This window comes from Colias eurytheme, chromosome 21 (assembly GCF_061535395.1).
Source record: "Colias eurytheme isolate Ceu_HAF_F1 chromosome 21, ilColEury1 Martin Lab GWU primary, whole genome shotgun sequence".
Lineage (NCBI taxonomy): Eukaryota > Metazoa > Arthropoda > Insecta > Lepidoptera > Pieridae > Colias > Colias eurytheme.
In genome coordinates, this window is record NC_143000.1 from 5,401,323 (window position 1) to 5,422,164 (window position 20,842).

The 20,842-nt window shown below is 30.6% G+C and overlaps 2 protein-coding genes across 3 annotated transcripts; both read right to left on the reverse strand.

The window, feature by feature from the left end:
- Positions 1-1,208: 1,208 nt before the first annotated feature.
- LOC149899129 (uncharacterized) lies at positions 1,209-18,334 on the reverse strand. Of its 2 annotated transcripts, none has more exons than XM_090114117.1 (2): positions 18,089-18,334; positions 1,209-4,930 (listed from the first exon to the last, which is right to left on the reverse strand). In XM_090114117.1, the coding sequence occupies exon 2, from the start codon at positions 4,920-4,922 to the stop codon at positions 1,359-1,361; it is 3,564 nt and encodes a 1,187-aa protein (XP_089970243.1). In that variant the 5' UTR covers positions 4,923-4,930; positions 18,089-18,334; the 3' UTR covers positions 1,209-1,358. The 2 variants fall into 2 exon arrangements, with proteins under 2 accessions (XP_089970243.1, XP_089970244.1); XM_090114118.1 differs by lacking the exon at positions 1,209-4,930 and adding an exon at positions 12,124-16,400.
- LOC149899130 (uncharacterized) lies at positions 7,131-10,823 on the reverse strand. The gene has a single exon (XM_090114119.1). It carries the CDS (start codon positions 10,646-10,648, stop codon positions 7,220-7,222), a length of 3,429 nt encoding a protein of 1,142 aa, XP_089970245.1. The 5' UTR covers positions 10,649-10,823; the 3' UTR covers positions 7,131-7,219.
- Positions 18,335-20,842: the final 2,508 nt, after the last annotated feature.

Here is a 20,842-nt window from a genome sequence, read left to right on the forward strand (position 1 = left end):
ACTACGCAACGGATCTTGATGCGTTTTTAATAGATAGAGTGATTCAAGAGGAAGGTTTTAGTAGGTACTAATTTATTATATATAGGCAGGGGCGTGCACAGAGTTTTTGGACAGGGTAGGCAGAAATATTGTAATGATATTAAGTCATAAAAACTAATATTTCATATTGCAGTACTGATATTTGATTGGAGATACATAGTATTTCCGCAAAATAATGGAAAACATATTATCACGAACATAGGTCATACCTATTATCTATAAAATAATTGTCAAAGTAGGTAGGTATGATATCCTAACTAGTATTCTATATTATGTAATTAATGATTAACTTTACCTTTGTGTATTACAAATTCCGGTATAGATCCATTTATAGATCGGCCTTTTTCCTATCACTCTCTGTTTGATAAAAGTTTATTCATAAAACAAAAATAAGAATTTTTCGTTAAATTAGGTACTTATGCCTTATTATCTTACAAAATACACTGATGATATATACATAATCTATTTAGTTACTCTCAAAACACTTCACTTGCAAATTGTCGTAGTAAACATTATTAATTTTCTTAAAAAACAAATTTAACCTCAAAGTAAACGTTTGTTATTTCCAAAACAAAACAAACGAATAATGATACTATTTGCAGATGGTCTTTACCGCTACAAAATTGTATACATTATCACACTTCTTAAATTGGTCGCATATTCAACTTCAGTTTCGACTTTCGATGTAGTTCCGAATTCGGTTCGTACCTAATTCGTATATCTTCGTAAAAAGACACTGCCTACCTTGTGTGTTTGTGTGCGTGGTTTTATTACATCAGTGTGCCGTGTTTATAGGCACGCACACATATAAAATATGCGTAGACACGCAGAGCACACATATAAAAACTTAGACACGGATAGTTTGTGTCTTTGCCGTCCCGTGACGTACTGGGTCCTGTGGCGGCGCTAGTGCAGCGCATGAATAGTGACTTGAGCCGAGCCGGTGTTATAGAAATTAGATAAAAATGCTACCAAAATACCGATAGATGGATCTAAATTATATTTGAAATATATTTTTATTTCATAACTACATTGCGCAATTAATAAAATTTAATGACGCTGTGAATTTCATTTATGCATATTAAATATTGATCAGAGTTTGGTAAATGGTAGGGTAGGCAGTGTCTTTATGTCTTTATGGAATGCACGCCACTGTATATAGGTATATAATTTATTAGGTTTTAGACAAAGCGGGCGAAGCCGCGGGCGGTAAGCTTGTTTTAATGATAAAAGAAAACTGTACCGAATCTGTATATACATAAAAGGAAACTTTAAATTCAATATTATACAATGATTTATACAATACGAATAATACAAAATTATTCATTTAAAGACATCAACTCAGATGAGTCCGAATCCAACTCATGCATATTTCTGACATAAATACTTTCCGCTATTTTATTGAGGTGAACATTTCTACAATGATAGTAGTGTATCTGTACTTCTACTGATGGATGGTCACTTACAATTTTAAATATTTCGTCAACATGATTCACTATATCGTCTGAAGACGCATTGGAGTAAAAATTGTTTAGTAGCTTTAAAACTGCCAAGTACACTTGAACATTTTTTTCGTCTTGCAAGATTTTCTTAAATAAAATATAGAGAGCATTAGTAGGAATAAAATTGTTTAGGCAACTATAGAACGCCTGAGCAAATAGAACGTACATGTTTGAAAAATATTTAGAACAATGATTGATTATATAGTCTATACATACTTTGCTGTATTCTGATACCAGGGATTCACATGCCAGGTCCCAATCACTTCTATCACATTTATCGAGAATATCCACGAAAGCAACAGTTAATTGCCACTTAATCATAAGTATATAATTGCTTGGATAGTCTAGATTTTTTAATAACTCTGAACTTATTGTCTCGAACAGTTTCTTAGGTACAATTTTCTTTTTTTCGTACACATACTCTTTTATATCTGTTCTTAAAGTATCTAAAAACACATCTAAAACTAACTTAACTTGTTTCTTATCAGCGTTTGTTTCATTCCAGTTTTTAAAACATTTATTTAATAATGGCAATAATAAAATGCTATATTTTTTCATTTGAACTTCTTCATCAGTACACGAAAGCATGTAAGATGATATAAGCTCTAATCTTGAATGATTGTGTATGTCTTTTACAAGATCTTTATCAATATATTCTAATAGTATTTCTGATATAAACTCGGGAGGTAATTGATCTATTATGTTCCGAGCATAGCTTATGAACGAATTTTTAAAAGAATATGTATATCTCAATTCTTCTGAATTTTTCGACGCTATGTGCCTTTTTAAAATATTGTAACTTTTCACATAATAATAATGCCTAACAGAAGTAGGAACTCGATCAATGTTTAGCAATAATTCATAAAATGCATCATTTTCATTGTCAGAAAGGTTATCTAAAAATGTTTCCATAATATTCCAGATGCTTAGTATTCTTTCAGGGTCCGTTTCTCTACATAACAGTTTGTGAGTAAGTTTAAAAGCTATATGCCTTATGGAAGAATTTTTATGATCATTGAGCACTATGCTGAGAATATTTTTTACATCTTCCGGTGGTAGCTTAATAAAGGCAAATCTTATACCATGTTTTTGTAGAGAAACTTTTGTATCTAACAACATAGGTATAAATTCCTGAGAGTTCGTCATATTTAAATTTAAAAAAATAGAATACAACGACGGTAAAGCATATGGTAAATAATCCCCTTTAGAGTAATGAAGTATTAACTTAGGACTAGGCTGTGGTCGAGCGATGTGCATTATTTTAGCAAGGTTTTGTTGTATAATAAGAGTTAGTTCAGTGGTGTTGTTCCAATCCACCTTTTCTTCTTTTGGTGCGTATTCAATTATAAATTTTTGTAGATCTTCATCAGGTAGTAAAATACATAGGGCGCGGATGACTGCTTTACTGCATTTTACATTATTAATTTGATTAAGATATACATTTACCATCTGCTTTGCTAAAGATTCTGACCAGTACGTTTTAATTTTTTTGTGATATTGTTTCAAGAAAATTTTATTATTAAAATATATTTTTTCAAGTTTATCTTGATGACGTTCTATTAATAAAGGATCATGCTTTAGGGCATTTATTAAAACGAGCTGACTGGGATTCATTTTTAGAGATTCATTAAAAAGATTTTTTCTCCATGATTTCTTTTTATTATAAATGTTGGTAAGGTCTACATCCCACATGTTTTGTTCATTGATATTTATCAGACCCTTAATAGCATTGACTACTGCTGGATAATTACCTATATCTTTGTCCCAATCTATTAAAAGATTTAAAGCTTTGTTCAATAATTCAGTTTTTTCAATAAATTCTTCTTTGGTAAAGGACGAATGACTATTTAACTGTCTCATAATTGTATTGTACAAATATGTGAATAAAATATCTTTTTCATTCGAATTAAACTTTTTCTGGTACGATTTTAATGTATTAAATTTAAACTTATTTTCTACAATATTCGGCACTTTTTTCATGTGAAGAGTATAATATATTATTATAGCTTCTACGCATATTTTTGCTAGGCATTCATCAGAGCGTATGTCGTCATTAGTTTCTTTTAAAACTTCACTCATAAACTCTTCTTCTAATATATTCCATGTACCACAGTCATAATTTTGAAATTTTTTTTCTGTAATTAAACATTTCATAAATGTCTTCCTTACTTTATTAGAGTGTTTGTGATTTTTACTATAATCTATTAAAGATTTCAGATTATCAACAGAGTCTCCTGCGACGATTATTAACGTTTCAAACATAGAGTTAAGCGCGTCATTTGAGCTTTGGTTGTCTATTAGTTCTTGGATCTTAGGAAAGGCAACATTGAATGTAGTATAACGATACCAGAAGTGATCAAAAATGTAAATGTATTTGTAGTCACTCATAAATTTAGCAAAATCTTCCATAGAACATTTGAGTGGCTTTGGTAAGGTGCATTTATCATCGACGTATACTTTATCGATTAATACTTGGGTAACAAATTCAATTCGATCATTGTCAGACATGGCGGATATAAAAGAAATCATGGTATCAAACCGAATACCTCTGCTTTTGATGTTATTTTCTTTAACAATATCAAATAAGAAGTTTTTAATATTATCTTTCTTTACGTATTTAATAAAGGTCTTAATATCAATATGATTACAATAAGTGGCAATTTTTTTTACTATTCGATCACTCGCATGCTTCATCATTAACTCTGTAGAATTTTTGTTAAAGTCAGGAATTGCGTAAAAAGGCTGTTTTTCAATAATATCTAGATACCTTATCAGATCATACCTAAGAAGAAAACTTGTAGCCTTTAAGGCTTTTTTTGCCGAATACTCATTTTTATCAATGAACACTTCGAGGGCTCTAATAGTTTTTTCACATAACCGTTTCAGTAAAGTGATATCTATATGTTCATCATGTTTTTTTATGTTTAAATTAATAAAGTCTACGGAACAATGCGGCAACCACTGTGCTGCCTTTTTTGAATCTTCTTCATATTTATAAAATTGTTCCACACGTTCGCTGTCTTTTAGATGAAGTTGAACACATTTATATAATTTCACTACGGCTTTAGACGACATTTGTGGGAACAGAGTCTGATGAAGATATTCTGGGTTAATAATATGTTTGTATTGAGATTCAGTTATCAACCATTGACATCGATTAATTGCTCTCGAAACTAATAGTAAATCATCACACTTAAGAACTTTTAAAATATAATCCACATTTCTGTGTTTTCCTGCTATATCTATTTTAATTAAATTTACCACGTCCCCATCTTTCAGGTCGACAGTATCGAAACAATAGTTATCGTTGGATTGCACTGCGAGGGTATTAAGATGCTTGTGTCTAGCTCCAAGGTGGTTTCCTTCCAGCTTTATCTTCATCTTGAGATCTGAAAATACAGATTATTATTATACGAATAAGGTAACGGCACCAGTCGTGGACAAGCATCCAGTAATGGACAAAATAAATATTAAATTTAAATATTAAGACCAAAATTAACGTTATATAATTTGGCAATACTTAAAATAAAAGTTTGGTTCATAAGCTATCAAAATACGACATTTCATCTTATTCGGCCAAAATGTTTGAAGATGGCAGAACATTATGTTTAGTTGCTGCGACCCGTTTCGAAGAAATTCGTTTTTACTAAGAAAATCCTTAAGGAAGTGAGGACACAATTTTGGTTATAAGAATTTTTGTATAAATGTCAGCAAAATTTGATATTACTTTTATTTATAGTAGTTAAGTGTACGAAATATTACACGATTTAGTATCATGATAGGTTATGTTGTTTAAATAAAATTCATCAGTGTCCATAACTGGATTTAATTCTATGGATATATCCATTTATGGACATATGTCGAAAATAAACTTTTTTTAAAGGTATTAATTACATGCGCTTTTCTGTATTGTCTTTTCTTTCTGATTAATAATATACCTATCACGACCATTTCAAACAAAGGGTTCCAATATTGTACAACAATTGTCCATGACTGGATTTGCTTTGGTTCCTATAATGGACATTGATATTTTTTGTTAAAATTACACTAATGGGTCCAACAACATAATATCTATCTAAACATGAAGAATATATTTTAGAACAATGGGTCATTATGTGCTGTGCGACTCGTTCTCGGCTTCATTCTCTATCACTGCGTAGAGAAGTCGCATACTTATGCGTATTGTAACGCATCTATCATAGAGAGTTCTCTGATGAACTGTTTGGATCGCTGTCTGCTGCTAAATTCCACCACCATATAGCACACACGCTTAAATTTCATCCACACCATCTTGACAACAGTTTAAAAAAAGCTTTTTGCCTCGTGCTACAATTTGGAATCCATATCGATGGACCGATCAGATTAAGGCTGCTGGCGGATTCAGATTGGCGATTCACTTCACAAGTGTAGCGGAATGCCAGGAAACAGAGAGATATGGCGGAACATCGTGAAGTGGGTAACATCTATCCCCCTAGAGTGATATATGACGAAGAAGAAGAATTCCCAAATTGGATGGAATGGCAGTACTTTTTTAGTTATATTTTTCATCCCTGACTTATTGAGAAAAAAACCATATTGGTGTTTCTTAACGGACATAACTCGTATTTAACAATGCATTTGTCCAATTTTTGCCTAGAAAATGGAAATTAAGACTGTTTTAAATATTATAAGTATGCAAAATAATTAATAAGTACTATTTTTTATAAATACATCCCCGATTTATTGTATTCCAATCATCATTTTCAAGATTCTATTGATAACTATAAGTCTTCTCCAAGTGTAAATAACTGGAGAAACTACATTAGGTACAGTCCATAAATGAGTGTTCATAACTGGATGTTGTCCAAAACTGGGTGTCCATCATTAGATTTTTCACTGTCCAACACTGGTGCAAAAAAGTGGTTTTTTAATTTATAAATAACTTCATTATTTATGCATTGTAATCTTTTTTCTAACATTGGTTACGTGAAACTAACATAGAACTAAAGGTATAACTAAACAATATCCAATAAAGTTAAAAAACCTACGAGAAATTTGCAAAAAACTTCAATTTTTTCCTTAATCTGTACAAGACTGGTGCCGTTACGTTACGATAATGTTAATTAGTTATACGTAGACGCATTTTTTACATTTGTTTAGATTATGTGTAGTTTACAAACATTTACTGATAAATTTACATTTTATTTATTAATTTTAATTAAAACAAGGATTTCGCTGAACTAGGTACTTATGCTGCTATGGCTCAGGTATATCGCAATCTAAAAGTCTGTTCAAATTAGGGATTATCTATTATATATATTAAGAAACATAATATTTTCACTGCATACCAATATAAATTAAGTTAATGCTCAATAGAAGACTGGCTCATTCAATTTCTCATTATTTAAACACACAGGTCCTCAAGGACTTAAAAGTGGAAAGTCGATGGGACAATCGCAAGATGTGGGTGTAAAGAAAACAAATTAGAGAATAAATAAATATTTATTATTTAAGGTATCCATTAACTACAATATTTTGCTATGTTTAATATCTACTAGTAAGTTCTAAAACTGCTACATATATAACAAGATAATAGTATGTACCTATCTATTAACTATAGGGTAACTACAAATTTCCCTTCAATGACATTAATAAGATGCATAATTTTTTTTTAATTTGAAAATGTAAAACTAAAATTACTAAGTCGAGAAATCGAAATCATTCTTTAATGTGGAATATAATATTTTCACTTCACTATCGGTATGTGCTGCGATTTTTTTAACCATGTCCAATCTGAAATCCTTGTCCAAATAGATGAAATGCCTTGGTAGCAATCGTAAAACAAGCAAATATCCCTCTTTCGTTTTACTATTATCTAATATAGCTTTACACAGCTCATTCTTCATACACTTTTCGAAAAATCTAAAGTTTTCGCAAATTTCATTTAAAGCTTTACTATAAGCTATTATGATACTCGTGCCATAATGTCGTACATCCTCAATTAGGTACTGTAAGCAAATATCACTGAATTTTCTAATCGCTGGCAGGTAAATATTCATGTCCTGTTTATGGGTTATAATTGTCTCCAAAATAGTTACAAATTGCAGAGCAAGCTTTTGATTGGTAATGAGCGCGTAATTTTCATCCAAAGGTAGTTTTTCTTCTAGTTTATTGAGAATGAGACTGAACAATTTTACAGGCATTGGCATATTTTTCCTAATAACAATATTTCCTATATCATAACATAATCCATTTAACAAATGTCCAACATTAGATTTACGAATGTTATTCTTTTCAAAAGACCAAATAGCGTCAGCGTTCTCTAGCAAAGGAAGTAACATTCGTTCAAATCGTGTTATCTGTGATTGCTCACTACCTGCGCTCACTAGAAAAGCAGATAAAACGTCAATAAAGTATTCCATACAGTGTTGAGAAAATTTATCTTCATAAGAGTCCATCAAAATTTCTGTCATAAAGTCAGGATCCATATGTTCTATTATATCTCTTGTGTTCATAATAAGGTGACGTATAATCCGTTCTACATTACTTCTTTCTGGTAAATGTTTGAGAAATATGTAACTTTTCATGCAAAATGTAGGTCTTACTTGAATTGGAACTTTTTCTACTTGTCTTAATGTCACAAAAATAATTTTATTATCATCATCTGTTAGATTATCTATAAATACATTTAAAACAGACCAAACGCTCTCAATAGACGTCATATTAGTTTCTCTACAAAGTAAGTTAAATGCGCACAAGAAAGCAGTAGCACGTATGGATCTATTTCTTGAAGAGTTCCATACACTATTTAATATAACTAGAACTTCATCAAATTGTAATTTTTTACAGGCTTCGCGAATGAGATGCTTTTGCAACGATACTGGAGTATTATTTAAATAGGAAATGTCACCAAGGAAATCAGTGCTTGTGATATTGTGAAGGGATGAAGATAAGGAAGGAAGTACATATTGCAAGTAATCACCTTTAGCATACAACAACATTACATTTAAGGCTGGCTGTGGTCTTGCTATATGCATATTCTTAGCGATATGCTTTTGTATAGTTAAGCAATGTGCGTCTATTTCATCCCAATTAGTTTTTTCTTCCACAGGAATATATTTGTGAATTAACGACGATAATTCTTTTTGAGTCAAGAGTATACACAATCCGATTATAGTGGATCTGAGACCGCAGTTTTGAAGAAGATTTTTATAATACATCTCCTTGAATTCATTTGCCAAATGTGTGTTGTAAACTCTTAATTTACGAAATAGTTGCATTAAAGACAATTTATCGTTTAAACATAATGTCTTTATTTCATCTTTATTTGAGTCAATTAACTCTGGCTTATGTTTGAGGGCATTAATGCAAGTGTTTTGCGACGGATTTAATACAATTGATTCATTAAGTAACAATTTTCTCCATGTTTTATTTTTATCATAAATGGTGTTTAACATTGTGCTTGATACTCCTTCCTTAGTTAATTTAGATAATTCCCTTATTTTAGTCAATAGTTCTGGATATTTCGATAAATCTTTCTTCCAATCGACCAATAGATCGAGTGCATTGTTTATCCAAATTATGGTTTCTTTAAACTCATGATCATTTTTTGTTAGATTTTCGTAATGGTTGTCTAGTTCTTTGTTTACATGGTTAAACAAATATTCAAATACTTTTTCTCTTTCGTCATCATTTAATCGATTACGTTCTTTTTTAAACGTACTAAAATTGAACTTTGAAATTATAATATCAGGAATAGCTTCGTTATGAATTATTTTGTATAATATTATGTATTTAATACAAGACTGTAATTCATGATTAGATTCTGTATAAACTTCCATACTAGAGAAAATGTAATTTAAAATTTTCCATGTCTCTTGATCTAATGAATGTGCATTCATCGAGTGTAAAAGTTTGTTGATGAAACTAATTTTAAATTTGAATGCCTCATTTATATGATTGTCCCGGTAGTACTTGAGTAAATTATGTATATTCTGAGAGTTATTTCTGGCACAAGCTAGAATAACAGACATCATAGCATGTCTTTCGCTGGGATTAGATTCAAGCGGGATTAATTTTTTTAAATCTTGAAAAGCATCATCAAAAGAAGCAAATCGATACCAGATGTAAATATTTTGAAAAGTGCCTGGAACACATGCATAAAAGCTATTTTTTATATCAATGAAGTGCATTCTTACAAATTCAAACCTATGCTTTTGGGGCAGCCGCACTATAAAATGTTCTATCTTCGTTCCCACTTTATGTGCTAAGTTACCATTGATTATCCGAAGAACGAGAAAATCCTTCATATCGCCTTGTTTAATATATTTTGCAAATGTTTTAATATCAACTTTATCAATATATTGCTCCAACTGATTTAATATTCGTTCTGGATATTTCGTCATCATTAAATTTGTTGTTTTCGGATTGATGCGTGGTCTGTTGTTGTGTTCAACACTATCAAATATATCTAAATATTTTTCAATATTATCCTGGTTTGTATATTTCATTCCCATTTTGAGTGCTGAACAATTAGACCATCCACGATTATTAACACTATTAGTTTTGCAGTAGATATGAAGAAATTTCAATGATATCTCAATGAGTCGCATCAATACGTTTGGTGATATATCGTTGACGTATTTCACGATATTTTTTTCAATAAATGATGTAGAACAGTATGGCAACCATTTTATAGCACATTTTAAGTTTTGGTCTTTTAAATGCATAAAGAAATCCTCAGCGCGTTTTTCATCTTTCAGATGTAATCTGATATGCAACAGAAATTTATTGCGTGCGGTGCTTATCATTTGTGGAAATAATTTTTGGAATAAGTATTCTGCGTTCATAATATTAGAATATTGAGGATCGTTGATCAACCAAGACGATCCTTTAATAGCTTTTGAACAATATAATATATCTTTGCATTTTAGTACTTTGAGAATATATTCTACATCTTTTTTACGGCAAGCGTAGTCAATCTTAAATAAGTTATCCAAATCTGGATCATTGTAATTGATGTCCTCAATGTCTTTGATTGTAGTTTCTGTAATCGCATCGTTGACTAATTTGTTGAAATTACGATGTATTTCGCCGAGTGTTTTTTCTTCAACCATCGTCGGCGCCATTTTGTAATGCTGTAATAAGCAATAGATTATCTTTTATAAAAAAAAAACATGGTGACAGTCTTATAGTAACTAACATGTACGTATCCATATCGAATCTTTAATATAGTATCTATAAAAGCATTAATCTAAATTGTTAATCTATACTAATATTATAAAGAGGAAAGGTTTGTAATTATGTATGTATGGTTTTCACACATAAACTACTGCACAGATTTTGATGAAATTTGGCACAGGCAATCTTTAGACCCTGAGAAAGAACATAGGCTACCTTTTATTGCGAAATATGTACCACGGGCGAAGCAGGGCAGACCGCTAGTTGTATATATTTAGGTTACCAATTACCTACCAACCAAAAAAACTTATCTACTTAGATGTGTTTAATAATAAAGATTATTGCTTGAAAAATTGTTTGGCTATAGGCTACATGCATAAAATTTCGGGACGTACCCACCTATCATTTTTTCATTCATAAATAATTCTACATTCGCCTGCAAAGCTGTGCTTGTCAAAAATTGTGGATATTTATACCTTTTTAAGTAGATTTTAATGAAATTTTAAGGTTTCCTTTTGTATTTCAATACAGAATTCACATTCTAAAATTAAACATCAAGTGACGTCATAGGTATATTTGCCGGCAACTTGCTTTCGATTATTAGTATATAATAGGCAACACGTGGTTTGTAAACGATTAATTATTATAGTGTTTACATGGTTTACATACTTCATACATCAGTTAAAATTATGTAGTGTTACTTATTCAAATAATTATATTTTTGTAAGAATATGCATTTTCTTACCCTCAGCTGTTGTGTGTTATCCAAGAGTTAGAGATCACTATTAATTCAAAAATACAATAATGATGTGATTCATATGAAAAGATTATGTTCTGATAATTCGTAAAGACTGATAAAGAAAAATCCAATAAGTAGGTACACTAAATAAAAAGTCAAGGCAAGATTCTATCACTGTAATTGATGACCAATGTAAATAAATATAGGTACCTAAGTACTAATTTTTCATCTGATTCATCGCGTGTATTCAACCAATGTTGCCATTTAAGAATTATCGTTAAAATAAGGTTATAATATATTACATTCTTGTATAAAATGTTCTGGATTAGTTTTAATATGTAAAAATAATATACCGGCCGAATTTAGAACCTCCTTTTTTAAGCCCGTTAAAAAGACTGTCGATTAATTAGTTTTAAGGTTCGACTTCGACCCGATGCGATGGAAACATCATCTTTGTTTTCATCGGGGCAAGATGAGAGTGTCTATAATGGGTAACTAAACGTATGACATTGATAACTGCACTAGTCTAGTACCTTTTAGTGCAGTTTAATCTCTAATTTGATAACTAATGGTAGTCCTACTTCCAGTTCCATAATGATAAGTCAGATAATGTAATAATATAAATATTAATTATATGTTCATATCAATAGGGATAGGATTAGGAAGTTAAAAAAACATCTTGGATAATTCATAAAACTATAAAAGCTTTATTTATATAAAAATGAAATAACGTAAAACATATACTTATGTAATAAAACTTAATATGATGTACCAATTTCAATAGAATGACATTTGGATCATTAGATGCATCCAAGAAGCTTATCTATACTAATATTATAAAGCTGAAGAGTTAGTTTGTTTGTTTGTTTGAACGCGCTAATCTCAAGAACTACTGGTCCGATTTGAAAAATTCTTTCAGTGTTAGATAGCCCATTTATCGAGGAAGGTATAGGCTATATATCATCACGCTACGACCAACAGGGGTGGAGCCACGGGGGTGAAACCGCGCGGAGCAGCTAGTATCTAATACACTGGAGATTTCAGTATGAACATTAACTTGTAACAAGAAAATATGACGTTGAATGACGCCTGTATGTTTTTGAAGTGAAACTTCTTATTCTTATAAAAATTTAGTGTAACATTTTTGCGTTACGCCGTACGCGTGACATTTTTGCGTTACGCCGTACGCGTGACATTTTTGCGTTACGCCATACTCGTGACATTTTTAAGGTCATAAAGAAGTTTCACTTCTTACGTGTGTACTCTAGTACACGCATACATTTTTTTATCCCTTTCACACCTAACTTGGCAAGTTGGTGTGAAAGGGATAAAAAAACATACAGGCGTCATTCAACGTCATATTTTCTTATTACGAGTTAATGGTCATAGTGCAATCTCCAGTGTATTAGATATAAGTTTCTTGGATGCATCATTTTTATAATATGTGTATGTAATCTAGTATAAAACTAGAAATTATTTTAATAATTATCTACTGATTTGGAAAACACAGGCAAAACCTTCTAGTAAGTCTCGAAATATAAATCATTTTTGAATGTGGAACATAATATTTTTACTTCACTATCGGAATATGTTGCGATATTTTTAATCATTTCAAATCTCACACCCTCCTCCAAAAGGTAGAAATGCCATGTTAGCATTTGTAAAACAAGCAAATATCCCTCTTTCGTTTTACTATTATCTAATATAGCTTTACAGAGCTCATGCTTCATAGATTTGTCGAAAAATGAAAAATTATCGCAAATTTCATTTAAAGCATTACTGTAAGCTATTATGATACTCGTGCCATAATTTCGTACATCCTCAATTAGGTACTGTAAACATATGTCACTGAATTTTCTAATCGCTCGCATGTAAATATTCGTGTCATGTTTATGGGGCTTCATAATTGTCTCCAAAATAGTTACAAGTTGCAGAGCAAGCTTTTTATTGGTAATGAGCACGTAATTTTCATCCAAAGGTAGTTTTTCTTTTAGTTTATTGAGAACGAGACTGAACAATTTTACAGGCATTGGCATATTTTTCTTAATTACAATATTTGCTATGTCTTTGCTTAATCCATTTAACAAATGTCCAACATTAGATTTACGAATGTTATTCTTTTCAAAAGACCAAATATCGTCAGCGTTCTCTAGCAAAGGAAGTAACATTCGTTCAAATCGTGTTATCTGTGATTGCTCACTACCTGCGCTCACTAGAAAAGCAGATACAACGTCAATAAAATATTCCATACAGTTTTGAGAAAATTTATCTTCATAAGAGTCCATCAAAATTTCTGTCATAAAGTCAGGATCCATATGTTCTATTATATCTCTTGTGTTCATAATAAGGTGACGTATAATCCGTTCTACATTACTTCTTTCTGGTAAATGTTTGAGAAATATGTAACTTTTCATGCAAAATACAGGTCTTACTTGAATTGGAACTTTTTCTACTTGTCTTAATGTCACAAAAATAATTTTATTATCATCATCTGTTAGATTATCTATAAATACATTTAAAACAGACCAAACGCTCTCAATAGACGTCATATTAGTTTCTCTACAAAGTAAGTTAAATGCACACATGAAAGCAGTAGCACGAATGGATCTATTTCTAGTAGAGTTCCATACACTATGTAATATAACTAGAACTTCATCAAATTGTAATTTTTTACAGGCTTCGCGAATGAGATGCTTTTGCAACGATACTGGAGTATTATTTAAATTGGAAATGTCACCACGGAAATCAGTGATTGTGATATTGTGAAGGGATGAATATAAGGAAGGAAGTACATATTGCAAGTAATCACCTTTAGCATACAACAACATTACATTTAAGGCTGGCTGTGGTCTTGCTATATGCATATTCTTAGCGATATGCTTTTGTATAGTTAAGCAATGTGCGTCTATTTCATCCCAATTAATTTTTTCTTCCACAGGAATATATTTGTGAATTAACGACGATAATTCCTTTTGAGTCAAGAGTATACACAATCCGATAATAGTGGATCTGAAACCGCAGTTTTGAAGAAGATTTTTATAATACATCTCCTTGAATTCATTTGACAAATGTGTGTTGTAAACTCTTAATTTACGAAATAGTTGCTTTAGAGACAATTTATCGTTTAAACATAATGTCTTTATTTCATCTTTATTTGGGTCAATTAACTCTGGCTTATGTTTGAGGGCATTAATGCAAGTGTTTTGAGACGGATTTAATACAATTGATTCATTAAGTAACAATTTTCTCCATGTTTTATTTTTATCATAAATGGTGTTTAACATTGTGCTTGATACTCCTTCCTTAGTTAATTTAGATAATTCCCTTATTTTAGTCAATAATTCTGGATATTTCGATAAATCTTTCTTCCAATCGACCAATAGATCGAGTGCATTGTTTATCCAAATTATGGTTTCTTTAAACTCATGATCATTTTTTGTTAGTTTATCGTAATGGTTGACTAGTTCTTTGTTTACATGGTTAAACAAATATTCAAATAATTTTTCTCTTTCGTCATCATTTAATCGATTACGTTCTTTTTTAAACGTACTAAAATTGAACTTTGAAATTATAATATCAGGAATAGCTTCGTTATGAATTATTTTGTATAATATTATGTATTTAATACAAGACTGTAATTCATGATTAGATTCTGTATAAACTTCCATACAAGAGAAAATGTAATTTAAAATTTTCCATGTCTCTTGATCTAATGAATGTGCATTCGTCGAGTGTAAAAGTTTGTTGATGAAACTAATTTTAAATTTGAATGCCTCATTTATATGATTGTCCCGGTAGTACTTGAGTAAACTGTGTATATTCTGAGAGTTATTTCTGGCACAAGCTAGAATAACAGACATCATAGCATGTCTTTCGCTAGGATTAGATTCAAGTGGGATTAATTTTTTTAAATCTTGAAAAGCATCATCAAAAGAAGCAAATCGATACCAGATGTAAATATTTTGAAAAGTGCCTGGAACTGCATAAAAGCTATTTTTTATATCAATGAAGTGTATTCTTACAAATTCAAACCTATCCTTTTGCGGCAGCCGCTCTATAAAATGTTCTATCTTCGTTCCTACTTTATGTGCTAAGTTACCATTGATTATCCGATGAACGAGAAAATCCTTCATATCGCCTTGTTTAATATATTTTGCAAATGTTTTAATATCAACTTTATCTATATATTGCTCCAACTGATTTAATATTCGTTCTGGACATTTCCTCATCATTAAATTTGTTGTTTTCGGATTGATGCGTGGTCTGTTGTTGTGTTCAACACTATCAAATATATCTAAATATTTTTCAATATTATCCTGGTTTGTATATTTCATTCCCATTTTGAGTGCTGAACAATTAGACCATCCACGATTATTATCACTATTAGTTTTGCAGTAGATATGAAGAAAATTCAATGATATCTCAATGAGTCGCATCAATACGTTTGGTGATATATCGTTGACATATTTCACAATATTTTTTTCAATAAATGATGTAGAACAGTATGGCAACCATTTTATAGCACATTTTAAGTTTTGGTCTTTTAAATGCATAAAGAAATCCTCAGCGCGTTTTTCATCTTTCAGATGTAATCTGATATGCAACAGAAATTTATTGCGTGCGTTGCTTATCATTTCTGGAAATAATTTTTGGAATAAGTATTCTGCGTTCATAATATTAGAATATTGAGGATCGTTGATCAACCAAGACGATCCTTTAATAGCCTTTGAACAATATAATATATCTTTGCATTTTAGTACTTTGAGAACATATTCTACATCTTTTTTATGGCAAGCATAGTCAATCTTAAATAAGTTATCCATATCTGGATCATTGTAATTGATGTCCTCAATGTCTTTGATTGTAGTTTCTGTAATCGCATCGTTGACTAATTTGTTGAAATTACGATGTATTTCGCCGAGTGTTTTTTCTTCAACCATCGTCGGCGCCATTTTGTAATGCTGTAATAAGCAATAGATTATCTTATATAAAAATAAAACATGGTGATAGTCCAATAGTAACTTATAGTTATATTATGTACATGCATATTGAATCTTTAATAGTATAAAAGTATAAATCTAAATTTACTACCTTACAAATTGTTAATAACTATTTGTCTATATTTACCAACCAAAAATTAATACAATATGTACTGGACATTTACCCGCTCACTTGCTTTTCAAGAAATTTGTCCTTTATTTTGTTGAGCCATGGACACCTAGTTAGAAAGAGACAAGTGGGAACGCAAAATGCTCTCACTTGAACCGGTTTTTGCGCCATGGTGCAGTCTGGTTAGTAGTATAACGTCTTTCGGCAACATTGAGATAATATTAATAGGAGACGACACCGCCTACATCACTTATGTTCCACTCAACATACGTCATGTGACATATGTTGAGCGGTATTTTTAATGGTTTTAAAGTGAAACGCATCAAACATGCCTTCGTGTGTGTTACGATATTGCACAAATAATACAAATAATACGGAAAAGTGCAAAGGAATAACTTTCATCGTTAAGTACCTAACTAAATAATAATTTTTAAAACTTAGTTAGAGCAAAAAAATGGCGCACAGATTTTGTTCGTGGTGTCTCCTCCATACGTAGTAATACAGTGAAACTTGGTTAAGTGGGACCTGGATAAGTGAGAAACCTCCATAACTGGAACTCATGCTGAGGTCCCAACACTTTGGCACTGAATTACCTCTGTTAGTGGGACGAGGTAAACCTCTGTATCTGGGATTTGTTCTTTCGATTTATCATCATAGTTACCTCTATAACTGAGACAGCGAGTAAATTTTATATGCATAAACCTCTGTAACTGAGATAACATTGTTTGTTTACTCATTCTTATTCTACCCACAAATTCCATACGTAATTCCAAGTACGTAAGTACAAATTTTGAATTCAATTACCTTCAGTTTTAGTTTCACTTTACTATCATACAGATTTTTATTTGAAAAATGTCAAATTATTATTGGAACCCTCTGTAAATGAGACAGATATTTATTTATACCTGTATATCTGAGACACTGGGTAAGTGGAATACCTCTATAAGTGAAACGAAATTGCAGGTCCCTTGATGTCTCACTTAACCAGGTTTCACTGTATTATCTCAATGTTCGGCAATAACAAAATCAATATGGAGTAACATTCTATACCTACCTAGTAATTTTCCGATTTTCAAAAATCCATAACACAAGAACTAAAAGTTTCCGTCAACTGAAATTTCAGATTTACATTCTAATAATTATTGCTAGCCAAAAATAAAATTACGACTGATTAAGTATGTACAGTTTAGCCCTTTTTCACTCATATTATGTAAATAAATCTCCGTTCGCCTACAAAGCCCCTAATGATGGATATTTGTTACCTTTCTTGTAGGTTTTTAATGAAATTTTAAGTTTCAATACCTTTTGTATTTCAATACGTTAATATGATGTTTAATTTTAGAATGTGAATATCACATTCTAAAATTAAACATCAAGTGACGTCATAGGTATATTTGCCGGCAACTTGCTTTCTATTAAGTCTCTTCAACACATCTTTTGTGCTTATAACGATTAATTAAAGTTTTGTGTACTTCATGCATCAGTTATAATTACTTATCATAATATAATAAAATTTTTGTAAGAATCAACATTTTCTTACCTTCAGCTGCAGTTGTGTGTTAACCAAGAGTTACAGATCAGTGTAGTAGGTAGTAGGTACTCCAAAAGGACATTAATTATTAATATGATTCATATTATGAAAAGATAATGTGCTGATTATTCACAAACACTGATTACGAATAATACACCCAATAAAAAAGTCAAGGCAATATTCTATCTACACTGTCGATGACCAATGTAAATAAAAATATATATTTTTCACATAACTGTGACACATGAGTCACTGTGAGTCACCGTGTGTTTTGAACTAATGTTGCCATTTAAGAATGTTTCGTTATAATAAAATAAAACTTTAAATATTGTGCTAAAAAACAATGATTAATATTGTGAACTAGATACTTCAGATACTTCGTATTAAAAGGTATAGGTCTACCAGAATCTGATGGCATATTTATATTTAAGAAACAAAAGATTTTCATGTGGCAACTTATTTGACAAGTATCAAATTGGTTGTCAAATTATTTGTCTTTTTTGCAGTTGATAAATAATTAATAGGATTTAGTCTAAAAAATCTTCGAAAATGTCGAAAAAGCCGCAATGATCACAAGTAAGAGGTGTTGTTTATAATGTGTATAGAAAAATATTTGATGAAGAAGGGTCAAACACATCACAATTTTCAATTTAAACACATCACAAGTTTCAGAAGATTTTATTTATAAATTGGACTTACCCGCTTTGATACTTTCAATTAAAAAATATTATATGTAGGTAACTATAATATTGTTTGTTGATTGGAATATAATTTTATGAAAACTTATTACAGGAGTTTCCAATACGGCTATTCGTCAAGTTCAAGCTGTCCAAGTTAATTTTATAATGTGTGTATCTGTTAATACCTACGAAAATAAACATAGTTTTATTTTAATTTAATTTTATTTTATAAAAAATTATAAGTAGTCTAGTTTTCTATCGATATAACATTGATATTTTCACATGGGATAATGATAATGAACATACAAATATGTGTAAATAATAATATGTATTGTACCTGTATAAAAGTAATATGTATATTATACATGTAAGTATGTACCTTCATAATATTAAGTGGATATCTCATTATTAAGTACAGTATTGTCCACTTATGTAATGTGACTAATGATATTGAGAACAAACTAAAAAATAAGCAGTATCAAGATCGTTCAGTCCATTTTCCCTAGGGTTGCACACTCAAAATTTTGATTTCCCTAATTGCCATCAGATTCTGGTTTACCTATAATCTATAGGCAATAATATCTGATGGCAATTAGGGAAATCAAAATTTTGAGTGTGCAACCCTAGGGAAAATGGACTGAACGATCTTGATACTGCTTAGTTTTTATTTTGTCCTCAACATCATTAGTCACATTACATAAGTGAACAATGCTGTACTTAATAATGAGATATCCACTTAATATTATGTAGGTACATACTTACATGTATATTGTACATATAATAAGCGTGTACAAAAAATCAGGCTCTGGTGCTCTAATACTGTTCCTAAATACCCCCCCACCAATTATTGTGTATTTGTGATTATATTATATACCTATTTATATTTTTTATAAGAAAAATTCACATAAATATCTTACATCGCACATAATATGTAATATATAAGTCAGTACCTAAGTATATATAAAGTACAAATACCTACTATCAGTAGATATCTACAGTGACTAGATTATTAACGGTTTCCGATATGGATCAGTTCATACTGAGAATTTAATAAATACGTCCAACATTGACGTATTGACAGACATGTTTATAGTTTAATTCGTGACTTGGACGTGCCTTAAAATTATAAAATGATAAAAAAATTTTTGTATAAAAATATGCGATAAATGAACATAGTAGGTATCTACAATCGAGATCTGACCAAAGTATGGTACAACTTATAACGACATATAACACCGTTTAACAAAATGTAATTTTTTAAAGTAGATACTTTTACACACAATTGAACTATTTCACGCTCGAGTGAATCTATGGTTTTCTAATATTTCATCGTTATAGAAATCGGTGTCTATGATTGCAACATAATGATATTCAATGTGAATTTTGTGTGAACCAAGGAACTTGGCTTTGGGTGTGGTATGAAAGGTCAAAATATCGGTCAATCGCAATTAAAGGTCGGCAGGAGATCGAATCATTACTGGATAATACTATTCAACCTTAATCTTTTTAATGTCAAGTAATATTTTGCAATTTGTAGGTATGTATTTGTGTGGTCCTACAACATGTACTAGTAACCAGTATATAGTGTTAGGTATACATATTATCTGTGGTAGAACTTAATAATACACTGAAACGAATAAGCAACCATTCTGCAGCTGGAACACTGACCTCTATAAGCGTATAGTTAAATAGAGGTCAGTGAGCTGGATGAATTCGAAATTCGGGATTCGAATATGGAACTTAAAACACTCTAGAGTCTAGACTACTTAGCAGGCGACTATTGCGACAAAAGAGTTTATACTACAAGGAGCATAAGAACAATATACAGCAATTTATAGAATAAATAAAATTTTATTTGCACTAATAAATAATGTAAGTAAGCAATAATTTTGAAAGATTAGTATGCTGACAAATATGATAAATTATACAAATTAATTCATTGTCTAGATCTCATTATGAATGCGATCTCTTAAGTAGGTAGGCAGCCTGTAGACGAGATATTTTTTTTTGTAATTATATTGTATTGTTCAATTTATTTAAATGATAATGAAAAAAAATACATATAATAATAATCCGAAAAGTA

Coding starts and splice junctions, on each gene's coding strand:
- LOC149899129 (XM_090114117.1), bottom strand. CDS start 4,922: ATGAAGATAAAGCTGGAAGGAAACCACCTTGGAGCTAGACACAAGCAT.
- LOC149899130 (XM_090114119.1), bottom strand. CDS start 10,648: ATGGCGCCGACGATGGTTGAAGAAAAAACACTCGGCGAAATACATCGT.